The sequence below is a fragment of the Galendromus occidentalis genome, unplaced genomic scaffold (assembly GCF_000255335.2).
Source record: "Galendromus occidentalis unplaced genomic scaffold, Mocc_1.1 scf7180000077471, whole genome shotgun sequence".
NCBI lineage: Eukaryota > Metazoa > Arthropoda > Arachnida > Mesostigmata > Phytoseiidae > Galendromus > Galendromus occidentalis.
In genome coordinates this window covers 610465-636027 of record NW_003805459.1, presented here as the reverse complement: position 1 = coordinate 636027, position 25563 = coordinate 610465, and the positions used below count along the sequence as shown (strand labels likewise).

Sequence of the window (25563 nt, the reverse complement as noted above, 5' to 3'; positions counted from 1 at the left end):
TGTCTTCGTTGCCCGCCGTGGATGAACGCATTTCAGAAGGCGCCGCGCAAGTGCGGCGATGATCGATCGCTCTTTCACGCAGACTTCCCAATCGATCCAAAATCGGTATCTCGGTGAAACAGCGCTCAAATCGAGCAGGAGAGGAGCAAGAACCTCGAGTTATCAAGCTACAAGGCAGCGACCTCCGATTACGATGTCGAGGAAGTGACGTTGACCGTCGTATGTTGGATAGGGCCAAGCTGTACGATTCAGAACACTTTCAGAAGCTCAAGACACAAGTTATTATTGATGCTGTTTCGCTGTATCCACTAAAGGACGACACGCCGAACCTCCGTCTGGGAATCTCGCCGTCGCTGTCCCGTCTCATCGTGTGCGTTTCCACATCACAGTCGACCGGGGTGAATCCCTCCGACCCTTGGGAGTAGGCATCGCATCGGACCGAAATCAAACAAATTGAGCTCTTCGAGCTTCCACGAATATTGGTCCAGAATAGGCCTTCTTCTTGTTGGATTCCCTTTGACCGTCGCGTTTCCGGAGTCTGAGCTGAGGCTCGAACTAGACGGTATCTGAGTGACACATGAGCTGATTACCGGTCAAACGCCTCCGAGTGCCCCGTGATTCCGATAGAATGACTAGCTCGACTATCGTCCCCGAAGCCGAACAAGCTATTTTAATCGAATCAGTGTTCCATCTAGTCGGGACGCGTTATTGTTGGGACAGGCAAGTTCCAATGATCCTTTCGTATCCATCATGATGATATAGAGCCCTCAACTCCGCGGGAATGTGGTCAATATGCGATTCCCCATCCCTCTCTCAACTGGGCGAAAGGATCATAGCGAGCTTTGTCGGGTGCAAGGCTTATTGATCCGATGGGGAACGGAAGCAAATCTCCGGACGCGGGGGGGCGCCAAAGTTCACGAACAAACCCACAAGCCGACCTCAGTTCACCCAACATAGGCACATGCTTCTTACGTCTTGCGTCCGTTCCTCGGAAAAGTCGGGGGAATAAGTAGAGACCACGACCTCCTCACGAGAGCTGTCTTAGCGAATGGAGGATTTCCTTGGAAAGCAGTCGATCTGTAGTCGATATACACTAAGTGTCGTCTATAAATAATTCAGCCCTGCACAGCAGTTATCATTCTTATCCTTCATCGAAAAATTGCCGATCTGCCGATAGCCGACCATGAGGAGGGAGCCAGCTGTTGCAGTTTGGTCTCATTAGAAGGAGTTTCTTGGACTCCCTGTCTCTCTGTTTCTCGTTCGCAGTCGTCGCACATTCGGGCATCGAAAATACAAATGAGAATCGATGGATACCTACTCTTCTCGGCTGGAATGACGGAATCGAGCTAAGGAGTCGGAGCTTGGAGTTGCGGGACCGAACACTGTGATCGAATCGGACAACGTCTACCTCTCGGTGATGAGGAGCGGTGCGATTGCTTCTACATATAACGAGGAATCGCTCATCGTCGGAGCGAGGGATCGCTCAATCAGCGCGGCTTCAACACATTGTCTAACTACCTCGGCCAGCCACCCCGATGTTCCTCTGCAGTGGCGAGACTATTCATACATCGTATGGCAACTCACGTTTGTCAGCTGGCGACCGTCGTACCTGCTGCGGCCGAGAACCTCGTGGAGAAATCGACTGTGAAGTGAGTCGGCAGAGAGTCTGGTCGTCGTCGTCGTCACCGCCGCGGCTGCTATCGCCACGGACGTCGTGTGCCTGTGTAGCCTAACAAGAGAGAAAAAGGCGAAACGTGATCCAGAGCAAATTTAGCCAATGGCAAAAGTTTGCTCAAAGACCATCGGCCCGTTGAACGGAGGAGGAAACTGGTCAGAACGCCGCCCGCCCACCCGGCCGGGGAGTGGCTGGAGCCGCATTCCTTTGACGGGCCAAGTCGAGTTTGACCAGCGTGCCATTAAGGATTTCCTCTTGCCTGGCTACAGTGTCGTTGTTGGCGGCGCCGAGGCCGCCCTTGTTGGTTGCCGCGGATGTTCGTGGTCCTCAGCTGAATCACATAAAAATCGCGAACCGTCGGAGCCGATCTCCTCGCCGACCCGTGTTCTCCTTCTCTCTCTTTTGTGTATCCGTGTCACAATCGCTCGCATTGCATGTCGTTCGCATGAGGGATTTTTTTTGTGTTCTGGAGAACGATTCGTGCGTCGTTCGGGAGTCTCAGGAGACGAGAGATCAATTGTGACGCGGTCGCGATGCGCGCGGGTTCGAGGACAAAAATCATTGCCAGTCCTGTCTTACTCCTAATGCTATCGAAGGGTCAAAGCTCGAGTCCGACTTGCAAGAGGCTCTTCCGAGAGAAGCGAGAATTCGAGATTCTTCCATAGATTTTTATCCGGAGGAGACGTACAATATGAATGTTGGATGTTTTTCGTGGAAGAGTCCGGAACCCCAGTCGATAGATCGCTGAAGTCCGGGTCCTGGACTCGGCAGCTCGGACGAAAGCGAGAGCCGTCTGAACCTCTCGTCGTCAGAGGCAAAGGGTTGGAGTGGCACAGGGATAAGGGATATCGAAGGGCCACATCGCAGGCAGACAAATCGAACCACAAGGGCGGCGTAGGGTGTCGAGCAGACCAAGCGGAAACTCGCAGAAGCGACCATTGCAATGCGAGCGAGGGATCGGGTGGAGACAGGGGGAATCGTGGGAAGGCGGGAAGGCGCCGCCACACGGAGAACAACCTACACCGGGAGACGACGGATTACACGCATCCATAGCCATAGGCAATTAATGGTGAACGCATACCAAACACCAGAAGCCAATGAATTACATCACACCTATACCGAGGACGCGAACACCACTATCATCGCCACCATCATTGTCGCCTTTTCACCTACACCACGACCACCGACTCCACCACCACGACCACTCCCACCGCTCGGAGACAAACCACGGGCTCGCTCTCAGTCAGGTAACGCATTCAGCATCGAAGCCTCTTCCTGCTCCCGTCGGCGACAGGATGGAACGCTTAATTTGTGCAGATGCCGCTCTCGACGGTCTTCTCGACAGATTTTCTCTGACAGGTAGTAGGTCCTCGAAGCGCGCTCATGAACGAAGACATTAGTATCCGCTCAAATTCGCCCACGTGAATTCGTTCTCGCGTTCGATATCGACTGGAAACGCTAGATTCCCGCATGATGCATTCATAATGAGCGGATCTGGTTCTGATGCGATGATTCTATACCGTGAGGTCGAAAAGATCGAGGATCACTCGCAATGAGGCTCCTGCTTGCTCATGAGGAAAAACTGGAGAATTTTCCTTCGCGGCGATTTCTCCTTTGGAATTCTCAGCTCGAGGAAAATCCCCGATCCCTTCAGCGTCGGGTGGCCGGTGCGAGTCGCGGCTATTGATACTGTCTGTTTACATCGAGGGCTTTCCCTCTATCACCCTGAAATAAATTCTTGTTGTCAACGTGTCAACCTTGCACTGAAGAATGGCATCGCTCCCCGCAACCCCTTCCACCACCGCCGAACCCGGAGCAGCCTTTGAATCTAATGGCGTGAAAATCTTCAACGAGCTGCTATGGGGGCACTCGAGAAAAAAAACGATTCTCCCTTGCATTGTTGCCGCATGGCAGCTGCGAGAGCTGCTACTTGCCCGAAAGCTGGTTCGGAATCGATCGATTGAGCAAATTGTCTCGTCAAACGGGGAGCGAATCTTCAGATCACAGCGGAACTCCGCTCGGATCGGATGCCACTATATTCGGTGCAAGCTTCCGATTCCCGGTAGAATTTCTGTCGACTCGAACGAGTTTATCCCCGTCCCAGATGTCGCCTTTTGGCTCGCAGGGACTCGGCGACTTGGCCAACTGGTCAACCGACCAGCGAGCCCAGAGCCCAATTAATGCGTTTATTACGGCTACTAATATCGGTACTGCGGCATCGGGGATATGAACTAACTAAGCAAGGGGTTGGCTAGACTTGCCATTGCTTTGCTCGGTATTGAAAATATCTTAACATATGGCGCCAGCGAATTTCGCCGCCCGGAGCCCACTCGCTCTCGCTCCACAATTCGTGGCGTTCTGTCGACCGAACGCAAAGAAATGATCTTGCAACGGTAGTCTCAATTACCCGTCTCGCAAGCCTGACGGTTCCAATGCGATTCATGCTCTCGTCTCGGAATTTCGGAGGACGGCTTCATCCTTCCCGGCAATCCCAAGCCGCTAGTTGCGACATTGTCCTGAGCGGTAGGGCGAGCTGCCCATATGAAATCGCAGTTTCTTGCGGACCGTTTAAGTGCACTGGGGTGACGAGGAAAGTGCTACACCCTTCATGGAAAAGTTGTCAAAATGTTTCGAACCACTTCGAACCGCTTGTCTGACTGGCTGGCGCTTATTAAATTCGCATCACAGTTCGTTCGACGGATACAGGCGAGAGAAGAATTGACTCAAGGACCAGGATACTGAAACGACTACTCCCTTAAGATGAAGGTTTACCTCAGTCGGATTCAGAGTCGATTCGGTCAGAAATGGACTAACAATCAGCATGGAAATTCATCTCATGGTCGAATTCTACCATGCAACGATTCGTTAGCCTTTCTCGAGCGAGACACGGGAGGACACGTCAGTGGCCACGCTGATTCTAGTGGCAGCACGTCTCTCTACCTATCTCGCATCGAGGTATTTTTCGGTTCTCCATCTCCTGAGGCTGTGTCTTCCTTTTGTGACGCTCGAACTTGTGTACGCTCCACTTTAGAGATAGCCGGCGAGCATCGGCGACACCGAGGAGCAGACGCAGCAGCAGTGGCAACGGCAGGAAGAACAGGCGCAGCACTCGAGTCCATGAATTAAACATCGAGTACGCTTCCTCCTTAGCGCCGCTCGCGCCGACAGTCGAGCTAGGTGTGATGTAGGATGACTCCCACTGGAATTCAAGCGCTCCTCATTGGATTAATATTGAGACTGCGTTCGAGAACTGGAGATCTTGATTTCCGATCGGCATAGACCCCTGGCATCGGAGCCTTAGATCAGGGCATGGGCCCAACGTTGGAATTCTAGGACAGAGAATCGTCTCTGAAGTGACTTAGCTACCCTACCTATCAGGATATCAGATGCCACCAGGAACTTGCGTCGCGACGCATCCGCGACTCCGATCGGTCGTCACAGCACGGGACATTGAATCGGAGAGAGTGAGCTTGAGTCACGTGACTCCCTTCGCGAGCTTCGCCTGGCTCTGTGGACAGGCGGAGCTTTCGAGGTTCAACACTTGTTCCATCGGTGGTGGTAAAGTCCGCCTGAGCATTTTTATGGGGTTTTTCCCGTTGCTACAGCTAGCGACATATGCATATATTGCGTTCGACAGCTCGAGAGGAACAAGACCCGGCGGAAGCGCCAGCGAATCAGTCAGCGAGAAAACCGGGAAGCGTTAAACAAGCGGTTGGCCTGAGTGGCTTCAGCGGCAACATCGTCTTCGCAAATGTCCATTTCACGCGACACTTTCCCCAAAAATTGAGGACAAGAGCCTCGGTGGAGAGGGGGATACAACTATGCCCGAGGAATGGAGAAACAAGTTACAATTTGGACACTTCGAAACATTCGTCACATCTATCGTTCTGTGAACGAAGCCCGAAGCCCTGCCAACCTCCGAATCATATGCGACGTATTGAATGCAGGAGATTGCCCCTCGCAGCATAAGTACGCACAATCTTCGATTGTGACCGAAAAATCGGATTTCAAGGGGGTATCCTCCCATGGTGTGTTTGGACCCCTGGGACCGCTGAATCGATCGGAATGATGAAGTCGCTGAAACGATAATTGAGACTCGTCGTGAGCTCGTAATCGATGTGGGAATTTAATCGAAGTCTCTCGGGACGCGAGGACCAGCGATTCCAAAAACTGCTGTAAACTCGTTTCTCCATGGTTCATTGTGAGTCGTTCCGTAGGTCCTCGCGGTCGATCGGCGTGGTGCGTCTCACTGTACAGGTACAACATCAGCGAGAGACTCTAGCTCGACGCGAGGAGCCTCATCGAATTCGGCTCAAAAAACTATTTTCGGAGCGAGCATCGCCATACTCGCATTGCGCAATGGATCGTCGAGGACGATTTCATCGTAGTGAGGCGTCGCTTGGAAGATATTCGTTTCGAGCATCGTAAATCGCGACCCTCACGGAATTTTCTGCAGAGAAATCGCAGGCTTACGCGGACTTCTTCGAGTCTCGAACTCATTACTCTCGCTGCCTCATCGGGTTCGAAACATCGAGAAAGAACTGTGGATTCATATGAATAGTCATTTTCTGCTCCGCCAGTGGTTAGTCTCGGCATACAGTCTTTTTAGTGCAATGTCTCATTCCACGGTCGTTCATTTGCTTTTCTCTCTCACTCACATCTTCTCAGCGTGGTTCGAAGAAAGCTCGAAGTCAGATGGGAGGTTTTTGAATCTCACAGAAACGAATCTGAAAAAAAACTATGGCCAAAAGCAAAAGAATTCATTCGTGAAAACGGTCTTCGTTTTCTCGGGCTCTGCGTGACCGCAAAAAAAGGTAGGTCCTGCGGTCGTGATTCTGCACGTCCAATTTGGAGATGTTAAAGCCCGGGAATCGCTCTCTAGCCGCCTTCACTCCATGGCCACCTGACGCCGAAACGCGTTCAACTCAATTTCGCCTCGTGGCGAAGGCACGGGTCTAGTTTGAGGACGGTCTGCTGATGAATGCTAGCGAAGACCCGCTCGACCGATCGGGATGTTTCTCGTTGAAGAACCATGCGCTCCAGCCTGGTCGGAGCCGGTGAGAGCGTGTCGTGTCCGGGCAAAAACAGCTCGATCATCATTCGTGTCGTAATTACTGAATCTATCGATCGCAGTTTCTGTTGTTGAACATCGAAGCCAACGGACGTTGCAACGCCCCTTGTAGGCTGCTAATCCCGATTGATGACTTTGTTATGCAATCGTCCGAGAACTGGATTTTGAAGCTAATCCATGCGGCCACCTAGTCACTGCCCATTCGCTCTCGTTGGGTGCGGAACTGGTTCTGGGGCCTAATCCCGTGAGCCACTGTCTCCGAAGCGGAAGCGGAAGTCCACCTGCGAAATGTCATATCCGCTCGTAAAATCTCATCGGAACCGAGCATGGGATCAGATGCTGCGATTGTCGCGAGTTTCTTCCTCATTGGAGGCGCAATCAGAGAAAGCGGACATCTCTCGTTAAACTCAATCTACTATATCCTTAGGATTTCGGTGCGAAGCACAGGAGACGAGTCCTAGAGCTGGAACTGGAATCAAGAGAGAAAAACTGAGTAATCTGTGAGAGCCTCCCACGGGAAACAAGGAATGTACTCATCCTCTTCCGGCTCATGCAACACGCAGTACCTGCCGAAGAGAGTGGATACGTGAGATTTCTGAACCTCAGACGAATCGCGGATTACCTCATCGGCTAGAGGGGGTCGGCTCGAACGCTGCATTCTTCCTCCGGAAATTCGACTCTATCGGCGGCCATGCTCGTCTTCGGGAGCGAAGTCACGACGTTGAACGGTCATTGGGACGAGGAGCAAAAGGCGCGCTGACCACTCCTCCACCAGCGTCACTGTGCCGGAGCCGGAACCCGACGCCGCGCCCGCGCCGCCGCTCAATCAGGTCGGGATGAAACTCGGATCCTTCGGACGGAGGTAGAAGGTGATCGAAGCGCAAACACCGACACCGCCAGAGGCCTCCTGTATTCCACGCCAGTCAAAGCAATCGAAGCGGCAGAGGAGCTTCTAGAGAGCTACAGTAACTCTTCCTCAGCGACGATCTGCATATGCGGCAGTCTGGGCTTCACCCGAATTTCCACCTAGAGGGGTTGTAGATAGGCGGTGAACATCAAAAAAGTCGTTCTCTTGTCGGACATTGTTCGCGAAAGGGAATAAATAGCCGTCAAACGGCCAATTAAAGCCGTGGGTGAAAAGGGGCTCTGAGAGATGTTTGATCTCAAGGCGAACTGTGCTGTCGTCGCCCCCGAGTCGCTCGGTGCACCGATCGATGTCTGGTGGCTTCACCTCCCACATCGTCGCGCGCGATAACTCTTTCATGTTTGATCGGAGTTTGCGATTGCCGGAGTGCGACTCTTATGAAGAGTAGCCTTCCGAACGGCTATCGGGAACTTCAGTCGACAGGTCCTTTGAGTCTCGTTGTCTGATTTCTCCGACGCTACCGAGGGATTTGGGTCCAGATGGTTGAAGCACGCCGGACGATAAAAAATTCTGGCTGAAAAACTCTCCGTTCAGCTCCTCCTGACACGTTTACGATAAGCAAAGGGCCTGTGGTATTTCCGCCTCTGCCTAATACTTGAGCAAACAGGCTTGCCCTCGACCGTGTCCATCGGAGCAACGAACCGCGGGAGTCCCGACCGCCACGACACCGAGTACCCAGGTCCCGTGTATTATTCCGGGGACGAAAGTTTTTCCGGGGGTACAGTCCGCAATAAGAGAAGGTGACTCGAATCCTCTCCGGGACTAACTCGTGGAGTTCACCAGTGAGTTTCCTTTTATAGAGCGTCTTTTGGAGATCCGGGTTGGAAATTGCTATTCCAATCGGTCGAAAGTTCAAGATTTCCTCTGATGGAACTGAAGATCAGCAGCCCGACGAAAAATGCATCTGGGAGCTGTTTGGGAGGTCGTTCGCGGGCAAATATCATGTATGTTTACCCGGGCCGACAGCTCGTAAATGTCCTATAGCCTTAGGGACTCCGGCCGAGAGGACATAAATGCCAGAGCCGCGAAAGGACACTTCGCGTGTTTCGAGTGAAAGCGTAAACATGCTCCTCGAACTCTGAGCTTTCGCCTCCAATTGACATCCTGGCTGTCTAATTCTGTTCTTGGTTGCTATGCGGGTAAGTCATTCGTTCGGTTATCTTCCTTCCATTGACGGCAAACCGCTAGCTCGGTCTTCATTGTGGTCTGGGTTGCGGCCTTCCAGCGCTCGCACGCTTCCTCGGAACCTTTGCGGTACCTTTGTGGGCAGCGAGCCGGCAGCCGATAGAGGATTCTCTAGGCCGATTGCTAGAACCCTGTGCATCACTTCCGATTCTGGTGTCTTGAGATCAACTCTCTTAGAGCCCGAGATTCAAGGATTCATCAATCCTCAAATATTCCTCCACTGCACTCCGGAGGATCTCATGCAGGGAAAGAAACGGAATTCTCATTCTTGATCCCTGGTGGTCGCACAAAATTATGCGATTAAATTAAATGATTCTAGCCAACTCTATTCCGCGAGGAATATCGATGGAACGATCCCTCGTTACGCTTGTCGTGCGCGTCGCAATGTGCGATTGGAAAGTATCGTGCTCTACCACGGTCGAGTTTTTTTTGCGATTTCTGCGGGAGGCTACGAAATTCCGCGGGGACAAGTTATAGGGTTTTCCCTAGGGTTCCCATGCAGCGTCGAATTACGCGCCTCGGCCCAGGCAGCGCTCCAGTCGGGATGCTTGAGGATTCGGTTTGGCCCGGTTAACAGCCTGATGCTCACTTCACTAGTCTAATGGCCTCCAGTGAGCCGAGGCAGCCCACTGCCCAGATCTCGGCCGATGGAGGAGCCGCTGACAGGACCCACGCATAGGCTTGCCAGTACTTACTTAATCGTACGGCAGAGTCCGATGAGAGCGTTGGCAGATTGACGCCACCGTGAAAATTTCCCTCGCAAAACGAGTCTCTACCGATGATGTCGATGACAACGGCGACGCCTTGGATTCTGCCGATTCGTCGCATACTTCTCGCGTGTCATAATTCGGCCGAATCTCGGTACATGTTTTCGCTCCCCCGCGAGTCGACTAGTGGCGCTCGAGCAGAAGAACGTCACGCTGTTTTCTAATTCCGAATCGAGACTCGCACGATAAGCATCGTTCGGATCAGGAAGCAGCGGTAATCTTGCGGAACAATCCTCCGTGGGATTCGATACCGCTGGACGGTCGAGGAGGAACCTCAGAAGATGATTTCATCATGGGAGCCAGCAAGACCGGGAGACCTGGTAGAATTTCGCGCGGCTCGTCTCCTTCCTCTCGCGTCCAAAACCCACAAGCCCTCTGCGCGCTTGCTCCGACGAGTCGACTCGAGACAGTTTGCGTTCCCTCTGATCTCCCGAACGTCGTCGTCGAGTTCGACCGATGTTCCCTCTATGACAATCGAAGACCACTAGAGAGAACAGACAATGTGAACGAAGACGTCGACAGCGGCAGGAAATTCCCTCTGGCCGCGTCAACAGATACCAATTAAGGCACTGGAAATGTTTTACACGAGGAGCTTTTTCGAAATCGCCGAGAAAGGGCCGATCGGGTTCCCCTCCTTATGATGAAGAAAAGACAGCGGAACGGCTGCGGGCGCGAAGAGGCAAGAGTTTCGCCCTCTGGTCCCGCGTACGATCGTTCCTCTCCTTTTGTTTCTGTCCTCAATCATCCTTGTTATATTTCGATGCTCGATGGTATTGCAGGGAATCGTGAGACGGCTGAAGTTTGTCGAAAAACCACAGAGCTTCGTTAGGAGCGGAATGATCTGCAGGATCGCTGCTCGCTTGCTTAAAAAAACACCGGTCCGGTAGGCGCTCTCGCGACCTGCTCGATCGTCGGGAACGAGAGCCGTGGAGGGCTCGGTGCACGATGAAACGGAGAGGAAGGATTCCGTTCTCGACTCGGGCTCGATCATCTATCTAACGACGTATGGGAACGTCGTACGTACACACAAGTCGGACGCTTGTAGGTTCATCATTGTTGATTCCCAAGTACGCGAATTTGATTCTCTCTCTCTCGAGTCTTGTGAGGAGAAAAAACGCTTGTTCCGAGTGCTGAGCAGAAGCTGGAGGCCTCCGCGATTTTTTTTGCCGAGTCCCCATGAATATTCACCAGTCCCCGTCTTGTTGGCTCCGTCCCGCTATTTTTCCTCCGCGCCATTCAATTCTGTGATTTATGCGGAACCCTTCGCGTAGGGCCGGGAGGTGGAGAAAGGAGAGAAGGGGAGCAAGTGTTTGCTCGAAGGTAAATTCAAAGCCTTCGCTGACGCCCTTCAATGGGATCTGGCCCCGAAACCGAGCTAATTCTCAAACAGTGTCTTTAACGATTGCGCCAGCTCAGGCTCCGACTTCTCGCTGAATATCCGTCTCGAACTTCCTCAGGCTGCGGATAAGATGGATCTGGATGAAACTCGTCCGAAAGTTCCGGAAATTCATCAAGACAGTCGGAAGCTCGGAACGCCCTCTGGTCGATGCCGGTGCGGTTCGTCGCTCATCGATGCGATCATTTAGTTTAGTTCCTGAGTCATAGTCTGGCTCATTAATGGATGACTCGCTTTTCGACGCAATCTAACGATTGCACATAGCGACGTACCAGAGCATATACTAGATGAAGTTTTAGAGCTCCAACGAAAAACCGCAACTGTTCGAGAGCAAAAGGTCCGCCGCTGACGCAGCCTGCCGTCTCTTGGCCGATTAACGAAGTCTCGCTTTGGCTCCATTAGATATTCAGGGGATAATCTCGTAAATCGAACCAACTGATCTCAATTTTCGGAAGGAGCCGCTGCCCCGTCGACGGGAGCGAGCCAAGGTTGGAGAAAAGCGTCCCGAGCGTTCAAACAATGCGTTCGGACATTGATCGGAGCGCCCATTCGGTTTGTTCGAGACGATTCCCTCCTAGGAAACCAAAGTTTTGAAATACGAGCGGATGTCATCCTCGTATCGTTTTTATCCCTATTATTCTCTGTTCCGGACGCTGGCGGTGGGTCGATAGCAATTACCTACCACCAGTTTATGATGGCGATGATGAGTGTCGGAGGATACAAGGTGGGTGCAGCCAGAGACTACCTAGTCGCGAGGGCGGCAAGATGTACTGTAACCCCTCAACTAAGAGATAAGTGTATATGTGAGCGTGTATTGTTTGTGATGCTGATCCTCGATATCCGCGTCCCGCGCCCACTCAGAGCTGTTTGCTCCGCTAAGGAGACACTTAACCCTCATGAATTAAACATCGTTCCTGCCTGCCTGCTTGCTCGGCATCCAAGCCAGTGGGCCGAGCGGCCGCTCAACTCCGCCGGTACTGAAAGAGATAGCGGTCACTACAGCACTAAGATCGACTTAGCGGGATAAGACGTGGGTGCTAACTTGGACTTTGTCAGTGAAACACTCGTCCGACCAGACTCGGCGACTGAGTTAATTCTTGACTCGATTCGATGGCTACTTTGTTGCCCTATACTCGGGTACATCGCTGAACTTGTCCCTGGCGAGGATTGCTCTCGGGATGGCACTCCGCTCACGAGTAGTTGAAGCTGTAGTAGTAGCAGCAGCTCACGAGTTTCTCTGTTGCCCGGTGTAAAATCGTCAAATTCGACTCGATATCAGGAACGACCGAAAAGCTCCGGTCCAGTATGGGACATGACTTCGGAGACGTCATCATTCGGATGCGGTCTTTCGAGTTCATCGTCTGACGGGAGACGGGACCGGCTCGTCTCCTCGACGCGCAAGCGCACAAAGAAGGCGATCAATGAAATGGTTTCCGGCCCGATGCCTCCTATCTCACGGCCCCGGTAGCTTCTTGGGAAAGATTCGATACCGGAGTCGAATAAATCAAATGTCGCTAACCATAGGAAACCAGAAGCCGTAATTTGAGGTTCACCCGGTCTGAATGGCTTCTTGGTCGGTTGGCCACCTCACTCTTTTACTCTCGGGCCTCACGTCGAAAGGGAGAGCTCTCGAGCTGAGCACCAACAAAAAAAATAATAAGAAAGCCTAGAAACGAGACCGAAACTTCAGCCACTAGTCATTGGTTAGACTGCGGTCACAAATAATGCCTCTTTTCTCTTCGTCGCCGTAACCGAAAACTAGCCACAATTTCAGAGTGCGTCTGATTGAGTGTCGAAAGGTGTTCGCAGCGAATCTTTATCAGCTATTTATCATTGCGGCGCGACTGCACAGTTACGATCGAAGATTTCGGGAGGAAAATCTGGGGGATTCCACTCTTTGGAACGCTTCGGGTACGATCGTTGCTGTACCGATTCCGGACGTCGACTCCGGATCGCTTCCTCGATCCCGGAGATCGCGGGATTCCGACTCCGAGGCAAGCTCCTTGACGGACGGAAGTTTATTAGCACCGACCGCCTCATTCATACGCTGCGGAATGTGGTCGATCCAGCGCTGCACTCAGATCAATTCCGGACAGGAGGTCGTTTTCAGTTCCGCCCGCTGCTCGTTGAGCTGAGGACCCCACGCCGCCCAGCGGTGTACTTGTGTGCATCCTCTCTTGAATCAGTCGTCTATTTCAAAACGTTTGTAGAATCGCATCGCTCGAGCCAATAGAGATTTCACGGTCCTCATTTAAGGTTCTCCCAGCCGAGACAGTTGAGTGTGATCGGAGCTTCCATACGCTCTTCGCGGAGCTCTCAAAAGTGTTGCGGTTTTTCGTGGCATCACGCTGCAGGAAGCTCGACTCTCGGACTTACGTACCGATGCCACGTCCACGATCAAACTGACAAGCGCTCGCTGCGGAGCGATTCCTATTCGGATACCGATGCAGGCTCCGATAGGAGGAGCAACTGTTTGATCAAAAATTTCCCCGATTTCACCGTCCGCGATTCGTGAGGCGAGCGCCGCACAGAGACCGAGACAACGTTTCTTCATTTTGACCGCGTCGCCGACATCTCATTATTCATGCGACCTGGACGGATCCGATCGAGCCTACTCCGACCGGGACGACTCTATTGTCGTCTATATGAAGTCTCTGTCTCCTATCAACGACACAACGCACGGACACCTGAGTTCGGTCGCTCCGCGTGCGTCGATACTCTGCGCCGCCGGCCGTACGAGGAAGCGGAGCTTACGCGATTTCTCTCTTGTTTTTTCTTCGGGAGGAATTGGAATCCTATAAGGGTCGAAATGGCACTCCCACGGCGGTCCGCTCCGGGATGGGGAACAAACGAGCAAAAAACTCGACTGAGTCAGTCAGTCGGTCAGTCGAACGGCCAGTGTGTGAGCCAGCCAGCCAGCCAGCCAGCAAGTGACAGAGTCACCGACCCAAGATGATTGTTTCATGGAGGCAATTCCATTCACTGCCGATGGCTATTTCTTCAAGTAGCCCATGACAGCTTGTGTCAGGAGCCACGAGTTGACACTTGATCCTTTGTAACTCAGCTGGTCTCCGCTTAGAGGACGAAAGCGGTTCCAGCCGATGCCTGAAGCGAGTAGAGTCTGTTTTGTGGTTTGAAGAGCCTTTGTCCCCTCGTTCAGCTCTCGGGCATTCGGCCTGGTCGAGTCGATGTGTTTTCATTCTTTCTGAAGACGATCTCTCCGTGAGAGCTTCCCGAGTCCTTGCTTACGATATTTTGACACGAGTCTAATCCAACAAAGACCTTGGTCTTGCCGATCGTCCGTCATGTCTCCATCGTCAAGTTCCATCACCCGAGGACCCGCTTGGAGTCCCGAGCCCTGAAATCTTCGGGAGGAGCCTTCGTTCCAAAATCAACGGCCACCGAAACGGAATCCCTTTCGAGCAGTCGTTCTCAGTGGGCGCAGCAAAAGGCTCCGGTGTGATCTAGAAAGATGCCCATCTTCGTCATCTGTGTCGCTTCGGTGGAGCACCAGGCGAGAACCTTGTTTCGGATCTTCTCCCAGTGAAGCAGGAATTCCAGCACCTCCGCTCCCAACGATGTCCGGATCACGAGCAGCAGTCGCAGGAGCGGCCGGTGCGCATCGGGAAACGGGAGCAAGCAGTCCGGCGAACGAGCAGCAACCCGATCTCGAAGAAAAATAGAAAAACAACGTTTGCGGTTTTGAATGGTCGCCTTGAAAGTTGTCTTGGATGGCGACGAGTACGTCTATCCAGATGGAATTCTCTTCTGTGCGGCTGTCGTCGCTCGGCTGTCGACGCGGCCGCTTCCAACGCTCGTCCGACGTTCCCAGACTCTCGCTCAGCCGGCCCTCGACGACCTCTGCCATCCGTAGCAAGCTGCTCGGATACATGATTGGACGACTGTGTCGACTCATCTGTAGGAACACCGAACCGAGATTTCTTCCGCCGCTCTTGGCGTTTCCAGCGACTGACTCCGCCGCGCCAATCCCTATTTTCAGACGCGTTTCACTCAGAGCCGATCGCTCTGCGAAACCGTGGAATAGCTCCGGGAATCGCTGTCTTTGCCTCGACAGCGCAGCGGCCGAATCCGGGGGGGGGGGCCGAAGAAGACCATTGCCAGGGAATAGATTTCCGAAAGCGAATAAAGCTCCAGTGCTTTCGAGGGAGATTTCCATGCTCGGTGGTTTTGGGGAATATAATGACTCCGTATGTCTTTGATGTGGTTGAAGTGTTCAAGAAATCCTCCGAAAGCTTCGCGACGGCGATCAGAGGAATCAGGTGACCATTCGATGCTGACATCGATACCGGTGCTCTGTTCTCTGAAGTCCGCGTCCAGTGTGCTCGGTCAAAGGGTCGACTGATCAGATTTTTACAAAAGTTTGAAAATCTCCGGCCGAATGCATTTTGCCTGCGGTGGCGTTTCGCGGAAGCAACGGGTATAGAGCTTTGAGAGGAACGTTTAGCCCGACCTGAGCGGACTCAGCCAAAAGGCTCAGAGAACAAATCAACCGACAAATGAGAGGGCGGTTGGAAATCACTCCGAGCTGTCACTTAGTCAAATCAGACAAACATGAATGAACACCGGCGCTGGCGGTGCACTTGATGGCAAGTGAGCCTTTCGAGAAGAAGCACGCCAGTGAAAAACTGCTTAAACGAAGTAAACCTTTTGAACTTCGGGCGGTTTTGCCTTTGAGCGCCGCAGGAGGAGGAGGAGGAAGAAGAGACCCAGCGAACCCCAGCAGCCTCCTCCCGGAGCGTGCTCTCGACTCTCGGCTTCAGACACCTCTACTCCACTGGCGAGCGTTATGGCGGCGCGCGAACTATAAACTGTCCCATCAGCTCGTGCCTTCAGTCAGATCTGATACAGCTCCCTCGCGGTGACTTTATGAGGGCAATGAGGACTCTGTACCGAATTTATTCCCTAAATCCATCGCCTGAAAATATACATATATGATGCCCGATGCCAGGGCGTAGTTCTCGCGCGCGACCTTCACCTGTTTCGAGCCATATATGTCTGTCTCTCATTAGGACGCTTGACGTGCTTCGAAACGATGCCAGCTGTAGACTGAGGTTTCGGCGACTAAAAGCAGAAATGGGTACGAGTCAATTGAGCTGATCGATTCATCAAGCGGGACGAGCATTATAGCCAAGGTTGCATGGACGGAGAAAACATTCTGCTCCGAGAAGGATGTGACTCCCGAACCAATTTGAGGCCGATTTCCGATGCAACGGTACGGTTGTCTTGGCTTCAGGCACGAGTGCCATTCCAAGTCCGGAAAGTAGGCACGACGGATTCCCAGGAGTAAATCGGAGGATATCCGACCGGAGGCGGATTCCTCCGTTTCTCGGCTTACCGGTCGGCACAGAGTCTGGCGCGATTCACTGCAAACCTACCGCGCCGAACTTCATCCCGGCAATGAACATCGCACTGGAGCGGCTTCAGCGGAGTCTCTTTTCGCCATACCTGTGAGACTAGGTACTTCCGTTGCATAACCTAAATCGAACGTTGAGCTAATCTCTTCGAGCGAGATCAATTTGGATTAAGACGTCAGGTCAGGTTGCTCTCGCTCACGATCCGATGGGTCGGTCAGGGCTGCTAGCTTCCCTATAGGAGCTTCCGGCGATTTAGTGCGCCGATATCAACATTCCTACAAAGAGAGCGTCCTTATCACCGCTCCCCCCCACTCCTGCAAGCAGCGGGAATTCGCGAATTTATTCAAATCGGACCCATGCCGACGATTCTTGCATTGTCGAAATCGGTGTAAATCATCGTACTTCTGGGAAGGCATTTTTGCCATCGCGGATGATGCGTGGTGATCTGGAGCGTCATACCAGTTTAAAGAAATCCGTTTATGTTTTGTGGTTAGGAAATTCGTCATCGTTCCGTCCATCATTCGCTCGTCTGTCATTATACGGGTCAAGTCAGTGTGGCGTATTCTGAATTGAAGCCTCAGACTATGATTCACCTGATTCGGCTGTCTTGCTCATTTTCCGGATGAGCTTCTTGTTCGATGCTATCGTCGAAGATCCGTTGCCTCGTTAAGGAGTCCTCGCTTGTTTCCGAGAGCTCTTGTGGAAAGCTTCGGGAGAAAACCGATTTCTTCGTAAGGCTTCACGTTTTTGAAGGGCTGACCAACCCGATTTATCGTCACTCCGCGTACCGTATAGTAGAGGCAAATAAGTAGCCTGATCACCCATCGTTCCATTCGAGCACTGTTCAAGTCAAGATCGGGCTTCTGAGGTGGATTTGTCTGCATAGATAAGAAGACGCCGAGTGGCCAACGAGGCTTGAACTCTGAGCGATGAAGAATTTCCGCAATAAATCTCTTCGCGGTGGGTGTCGCCCGACACAGTTCGGCGCCGAGCGATCAGTCAACGATCATTGCGCAATCGTAAATCAGGTCACTCTCCAAGAGATCATGCTGTTGTAAATTAGACATTAGCACTCCGGCTTGAAGAGCACCTCGTGCAGCGCCCCGAACCCGTGTCTGTCTCTCTTGCCCGTCTCTCTTGTGAGTCAACAATCAATCTCCAACAATCAATGTATCAAATGGTCGATCTCGAAATCTTCGCACCCACTCGTCGAAAGTCAGGCTTGGTGATGCAACATCCGAGCCTCACCCAAATAACGTTGTCCTCCGGTTCAGATTGGTTGAAATTCCTGACTCGGTGAATCCGGAAGCGTAGTTTCCATGTCTGGTCTCCTGTCTGACCGCAATTCTCAGACGACAGAAAGAGTTTTTCGGAGACAATACACTGTAGTCAAAACCTTCACCGGAAGACCGCGTCGATCGTCGCAGCCCGGACGCGATCGGTGACATCGTGGGTTTTTTCAATGATCAAGCTATTCGTAGACATTCGTTTTCGGATGTGAAGCTTCAAGTGCTGGAGAATTTCGCGCGGAACACGTCCCGAAGAGAAACTCAGGATGATCCCGATATTGTCTCGGCGAAGCCGGTCTCCGGAGTTTCTCCGCATGGTCGACCCGCATCGATGCCAGGAGTATAGGCTATCGCGCTGTCCTGGACTCCACACCAGTAGTGTTGACCGATCAGCTCGAGAACATCATTCCGAGTCGAGGCAGCTTTGTTATCCAGTTCCGACCTGGTTCTGAAATCGTCGTCATCATGAGTGGTAAACATTCTGGAAGCGAGTATGACAGAGCGATGTGATAGCTCATGCTGTCACGCCAGGGACTTAGTCAGTCGACTGCACGCTCGCGAGTCTTCATTGCAAAATGGAAAAAAGAAAAAACACCCCCAAACGTGCCGCAATTAGCGGGAAAGCCTCTACCTAGCTGAGAGAAACAACGTATCGCCTAGCTCGGGATTTTTTCGGATGCGACGCTCATTCGAGCGCAGGGATCTCTATAAATCGTTTCGACTCCGTCCTCGGGACATCGTTTTGTCCGCAAGCGACGCGACGCCGAGACGCTGTTCGTCTCTGTTCCTTTCATTGCTTGACGGTACAACATTCTGAGAGAGAACCTGACGGAACCGATGGAATTACTCCGACGCAACGAGTTTTCTCGATCCCAGGGAGAACTGCCCCCAACTTTTGGTCTCTCCAGCCCAGAATGGATGGCAAGTCCGACAGCTCTGACGATAATTCGCTGTATCGGTTTCCTCCGCGCCGTGACCAGATATCACGGCGAATTCACGTCCTGGCGATGTAGTTGCGGCCGGTTGCATTCAGATTTAATTTTTCCAACCAGAGACTTTTCCTCAATCACTCGACGGAAGGGAACCCATTGACAGCAGAGACCGCATTCGCACAAGCGTACGCTGGCTGGCTGTCGACCTCAAGAACCAAGTCGGCGGGCGCCCCAATCGGTGCCGCAACGCGTGGCCTGCTCGAGGCCAGGCCAGGCCCTCAACCTCACTCCGACCTCACACTAACCTCAAGCCTCAACTTCAGTGGCGGTGGGCCCACCAACCCACAGAGTCCTGGCGTCTCAGGGCCCGCCCACTCTGACGTCAGCAGCGGGCTTCTCTCCACCGAGCTCTATGTACAACCTCCTCGGAGACGAACGCAGAGTATTTGTTGCATCCCTTTGTGGCGAACGCGGCAACGTTCTTGAGAGGACCTTAGTGCTCCGTGTCTAGTTCGCAGGGTGCCAATCCACGATTGACAGCACCGCGCGGGGAAACATGCGGTATTCTCAGGGTCGACTCTTGGACCGGGTCGAAGAGTCCGGATTGCCCGGCGAGGCGGCTCTCAGTCGGATTCTGGCCGATCATCCCAGGGATTTAGTTCGCACTGGAGCCCCGAACATTCTGTGCTCGTGTTTGCCAACGCATTGGCGGAGTAACAAATCGCTCCCCCAATCGTTTCGTGTGATATCGTTGAGTGGGGACGTCGCCGACGGCACCCTTGTCACGTTGAAAGCTGGAAACGATGAGAACTGTACGCCCGACATGAAAAACTTCACGACCGTCATGAAGAACAGCGTGGCTAAATTCAACGATTTGCGTTTCGTGGGTCGCAGCGGACGAGGTAAGCCTTAACGTCGACTGTAATTACCGATCACTGATTACGGAGCGCGAGCACCGAAGCTTGGAGCTCTCGAGACCGAAGGCAGCGATGGGCAGCTGGGAGAAAGGAATTGTCTAGGTTCGACGCAGAGCCCCCGCAATCGGAATCTCCCGGCAATGGATGAATACGGATTCGGTTCTGGATTCAGCCGCGTTTCCAGACCTGAGAAGCGCCCGTGCACTGTCTCCGCCGTGCGGTCTATCAGCTCAATAGTACCATGGTTAGAAGAGCGTATCTGGGTGACACGGTGACAGAGTCTGATTCCGAGGTCTCTCGGAAATCCCCTATCCGGACATCCAGACCTTTGTCCAGACATGCTCGTCCGATTCGATTTGATCCCTCTCGTGATTCTCATCATGAAGGGAAACGAACGAAGACTAGGCAAGTCGGACTTCATAGCGCAAGCGAGCGATCTAACCGTCTAATATTCGGGAGGTGCTGCCGTCTCTGCCGAATGGTCCCAGAGACGGAGCTGAGACTCGAAATGCGGTCAGAACTTGAAGGACCTGTCCACGGAAAGCCTTCCTAGTATATCCGGAGTCGATGTCGCGCCGTCAAATGATTTGACGCAGACTCACTATCGGAATCCGGTGTTCTAAAGAAGATCATTCCCTTCACTCCGAATAATGGAAATGAAGCATGGGGTGTCAGATCGATACGTGGACTCGATTCGGTAGCTTACCGAGGCGAGGAGTTCCATCGACCATTTTCGGATATGCACGTGGATAGGTCCCGCTTACGATAGAAAGATAAACTGTGTTTGATCAACTATTGTATCTGACCCAAGCAATTCGATGCATGGATGGATGATGGATCCACGAATCGAGAAACCGAGGGGAAAACTTCTAGGTAGATATTCGAGTTCATTCCCAGTTCGCCTCGAGAAGTTCGGCATACTGAGCCTTCCAGACCGGTTCCTAGAAAGTATCGGGAAATTTCCCAGCTCTCGGACCCCAGATCGATTATTACCCGAGAACCAAGTGTCGGGTCAGACGTCGAGCAGCCCTTTGTTGCGCAAGTTCTACGCTTGTATCAGTGTCTTGGAAACGCGAACCAGCATTGCTTCTCTGAATTGAAGGCTCCCAAGAGCTCGTCGTCCCCACGCCAATGTTTCACTGGAACCTGATCGATTTCACGCTCATGATTCGCTTCCCCCGCCTAAAGACTCCTAAAAGCTTTACGACGAGCGAAAGTGGCGTGGCGCGGACTCTATACACCATCAGTACATAATCTGCTCCGAATACGGTATCATCCCGAGTCATTTACCGGATTGCAGAGCTGCAGATCACGCTGAAAGCTACATACGACGCGTATTCAGTAGCGCACCCCGGGGGGGCCCGGGGTCCATGCCCCCCCCCCGAAATCTTCATCCGTAATACTAATGCATACGCGCGGGTATCGATTTTGTGCCCTCTAACCCCCCCGAATTCGGTCTGCCCCCCTTCCCCCCAAAAATTCCTGGGTCGGCTCCTGCGCGTATTCACCGAAAGTGTTCATCGACGCAGTTCCTTTCGGGACGGATGGCGTTGTGCGATTCCACAAATTTTTTGATTTACAACCCTCGTCCGAGTACGTGTTGAGATCGTGAGATGCCGGAGCGAGTCGCCTAGTTTTTTAACGAGTGTAAAAAGCCATCCGAGACCGTTTCCGAGTAACGTTGCGGTTTCGACCCCGATCACGACGAATCAGACAGAAAAGTGGGAATCGGGGAGGAAAGCGAGGAATCCCGTCTCAGATTGAAAACATTTGAGATGGTTCGCGTTTAGCGACCGACCGACCTATGGGCTTTAGTTCAGATTTTCAATCGCTGCGCCCGCCACCCACCGAGTGGAGGTGTAACCACCGAGCCGATCTCTATGCTCGTGGAGGAAGAATTCCGCACTGACGACTCGCCACGACCAGGACGATCGTTTAAAAATAGTTCGGGATCGGTTCACGCCTGAGCTCGTACATGTCGAGATAGTGCAGTGATGATCTGCTATCTCGTTCCGATGCGATATAAGACTCAAATGTATGAAGAGCCGAAGGTGCAACGATGGCCGCGTGTTGAGCTAACTCGAGAACCATATATCATCCGCACTTTCGGCGCGGATCGGGGGCATTGTAAGCCTGCCCGTCAGAGCCGGAGTCTCTCTCAGACGGGCAATTTTTCGCTTGTTGACTCCGTTTAGGATCTTGTTCCGCAGTGGGTGTCCGAGAGCAGAGTTCGCTGTCTGTCGCAAACTTCGAAGAATTCGTCGGCAGCGTTTTGTTTCCGAACTCCCAAGACAGGTGTGTTTTGGGACGCCCGTGGGTCGACAACTCGACTGTGAACTGACCCGTACCTACGATGATTAATGTAGGCGGGAGGGGTAGTGGGGAAGCACCGCGAGTGGCTTACACACACACACACGCGCGCGTCGCCCGAGGCGCAGGCCAGGGCTCGACCGACAAAGAGTTGAAGTCGATTGTCTTTTCAATCAAGACGAACTTCAAGCGCGTTTTGCCGAGCGAAGATTGTATCATGTCTCCAATGCCACGAGGAACGACTCTCTATCGGCTTCCGCCACTTTGACTCCTTTCGGAGAGTCGGCTTTCGAGAGCGTCGCGAGTACAGACGGCTGTCGACTGACTCATGGCATTGCTTCTGTTCAAACACGGAGCGGCTCGCTCGCATCTTTGTTGGACAGAGATCTCAAGACATCGATACGATCATAGCGACATGTCAAAGGCTATGAATCTATCAAGTTTTCCCGGATGAACTTCTCAACACTCTGGTAGTGCAGTGTCCTACGAGTTTGTTTTGTTATTCTCGCAGCCGAACAGACAGCTTTTGTATGTACCATTCGGTCGTCGAATGCATTACCATGGCGAGAGGAGCCACCATGCGTAGTACGCTCGGCCTAGTACAGCCACTCAAAAATAGACACACATTAACCGTCTCGTGTGCTCCTTCTCGTCTTTCCATGCGTTTCAAAAAGAATGCCACCACCTCTCTCAGCGAGGCGAACGAACACATGACCAACATTGCGACACTTTCAACAATGCTCCAGCACTGCTGTAGGTCTGTTCGACGGTACAGCTGTTGAAAGTTGCGAGCGGATCGTCGTCGCCGAGCGCTGCGACTGCTTTGCGGACCGAGAACAAGGTTTCCTCAGATCATCGTTGAGCGATTGAAATTCGCTCCTTCGAAATTGAATTTCGAACATGAGGCTGCAGCAATCTGCTGCAATTCACTTCATTTTTCGTTTCTCGTCAGATTTGTAGTTTCGTCGAGGATTAACGAAGACTGCCGGAGTCTAAGAAAGGTCTCGAACAAAGCCTTAAGCCTCGCATTGTGCGCTCCGGAGTCATCAATTTAGATTGACCAGAACTGCGATTGAGATATCACTGTGAGAACCATAGCCAGCTCCTCCGTCTCCGTCTGCGGGGACAGCTTTTGACCGGTCGACCGGTCGCCCGGCCCGTCGGCCGGACCGGTAGGCCGTCCTCTCGAACCATAGAGATTCACCAAGCGTAGTGTATCTACATGGTTCGAAATCTTATATTATGGGATGAGCGCGCCGATGGAAAACCTATACGTTCTGATGTTGGAGGTGATGAAGATGGTCTACGAAGCTACCGATGCGAGAGGAAACCCATTTGTTGTGTCCATACGCTCCGACGCTTCCCGCGGCATCCATTGGATTCCTATGGAACGCCGGAGAGGTGCACCTACAATCAAGTTTGCCATCATATCGATTCTCTCTGCTCCCCTCGGTGGGGCTCGAGATCCTGGTTAGATGGTTCCGGCGCTTTCGCTCGAAGGCGTCGGTCGAACCCTTGAACTGAGTCAGCGACTGTGTCTGGACACGTCAGATCGTCCCGAGTCGGCATATCAACGGCTGCCCGGCGCAGTCGACTCGATCGGCTCTGGTGTTTTGCTTTGACAATTAGTTTGTTTCTATTTCCGAATGTGGACTTGTTGTCAATCAAAGAGCGCCAGTTTTGGCATAACCCTACTCGTTCGTTCGCATATCCGTTCGAATACTTCTGTTACAGCGAGTCCTTTGTGATCGGCCGAGAATTCGGAGTACTCGGATGGAAGACAAAACACGAAACTTCCACAGCAGCGGTAGCGCGAATCCGAATCGGTGGGGAAGATGAGCATAATAATCAGACTGCGATTCTCGATTGATTCCAGGCAAGAGCTTCACGCTCACGATCGTGATAAGCACCTCTCCACCTCAAATAGCCACTTATTGCAAGGCGATCAAAGTCACCGTCGATGGCCCACGCGAACCGAGAAGTAAGACAAGTATGTAGGCATAAGAATACATACTTAGTTCACGAAAATGTCACGAAGAGGAAACCGTCGCGACGGCTGCGGTCCGGGACGGTCTTTTGGCCGTAGCGCAATCCGGACCGAGCCGCGATCGTTCCCATCGACGTTTTCGACAGCGAATATCCCTCTCCTATCGCTAAAAGAATGATTCCCTCTTTCAAGGACAAACGTACCGAGACCCATTCGCTCCCATGGGCCAACGACCACCGTTGCTCGACCCCCGCATGGGGATCGAGTGGCAGCACCTCAGACGGAAGTCCAATCTGCACATCGTCCCATCAAATAATGAAAACTGGCCTTTTCCCGATTTGTCTCAGCGACTCACCAATACCGAGGTCGCGGCTTGGCCCAATCCAAGCTACACGTATGCCGGATACATGAATACAGCGCCTGCGGTCAACTCGAATAATATGTTCGGATGGGACCCCAATCTGAGCTCGATGAACAACACGTTATCCGACGGATCCGCCAACTGTAAGCTTTCTTCTGAATTTCACCTCGAAAAAAAAAAATGGTCACGCGCGATGCTCTTTTGGAGTCTTCGAGTTTGAGAGATCGTCGTATAACATAGGCACTAAGAATTTCTCCCGCTTCTGCAGCAAACACGTCACCACAAGCCACTCCGGGTCAGATTCCTTCGATCAACTCACCGCCAGTCGACTCCACATCTTCATCTCCTCTGTCGTCGTCCCGGTCATCGCCACTTCAAATTGTGTCGCCGATCGAGCAGGCGGGCGCCGCGTCGATTGTATTCCCGACGACTTCGGAGGTCGACCACGTTCTCAATTTCGGGCAAGGTTTGCCACCGTTGATGCCACCGCAGCCCATGCTCCCCCCGCTCGCCCCCGGTTCCACGCCCGATCTAGGTATTGTTCCAGAGAAACTACCGTCTCTGACTGGCACTGGCGGACAAGCCGTACTGACTCCTAACGGTCCAGTGTGGACTTACAACCAGCTAGTGAACTGCAACGGTACCTATCCTCAGGCTGGAACCAGCAGCCAGCCGAACTACGCGGTGCTCTCCCCTCCACCGTATCCTCATCCTCAGCAGGCGATTGACGCGTTGCAGGAAGACAGCCAGGAATCCGAGGGTCCTCTGTTGGGCAACACCAGATTGACCGATCACTCGGGGCGATCTCTGCTCGAGGCGAACCACATGCTGAATGAAGTTGGAACGCCGGGTCTGCTGTTGGACGATGCCAACAATCAGAACGCAAACGCTACCCAAGAAGTTTGGCGACCGTACTGAGCTGTCGCCGTTATTGCACACCCGCTCTTAACACGCTGTCGCCAAAGCAGACAGCCTCAATGGCTGTATCGTCTTCCAGTCGATAGCCCAACGTGCAATAATCGATGTACATACGTATGTTGTGCTCTTTTTCCGAGCACCTAATTTATTACAGAGGTCTACGTGAGGACGCGCGGCTTGAAAATGGGGAAGACTCCGTAGGCGGAGGAGCGTACTTTAACTTTTGTACTTCAACGCTCGCTGTGTTCTCCGCGACTGTGTTTCTACAGGGACCCTTATGGGGAACTGTGTGCCTATGAATAATACCTGATGTTGTTGGAGCTTTCGAATGAGAGCTGTCCGATGGGGGGACAATATTCGCTTACGATAGACGACACGACGTTAGAAGAGAGAAACAGCAGAGTTTATGTTTGCCCTCATGAGCCTCGTATTTTGTGAAACGAGGCTATGATGGG

At 52.6% G+C, this 25563-nt stretch overlaps 1 protein-coding gene across 1 annotated transcript; it reads left to right on the top strand.

Annotated features, from left to right (window-relative positions):
• Window positions 1-19058: 19058 nt before the first annotated feature.
• LOC100906311 (runt-related transcription factor 1) lies at window positions 19059-25108 on the top strand. The gene is made up of 4 exons (XM_003744650.2): window positions 19059-19517; window positions 23719-23823; window positions 24022-24333; window positions 24459-25108. The coding sequence occupies exons 1-4, from the start codon at window positions 19172-19174 to the stop codon at window positions 25106-25108; spliced, it is 1413 nt and encodes a 470-aa protein (XP_003744698.1). The 5' UTR covers window positions 19059-19171.
• Window positions 25109-25563: the final 455 nt, after the last annotated feature.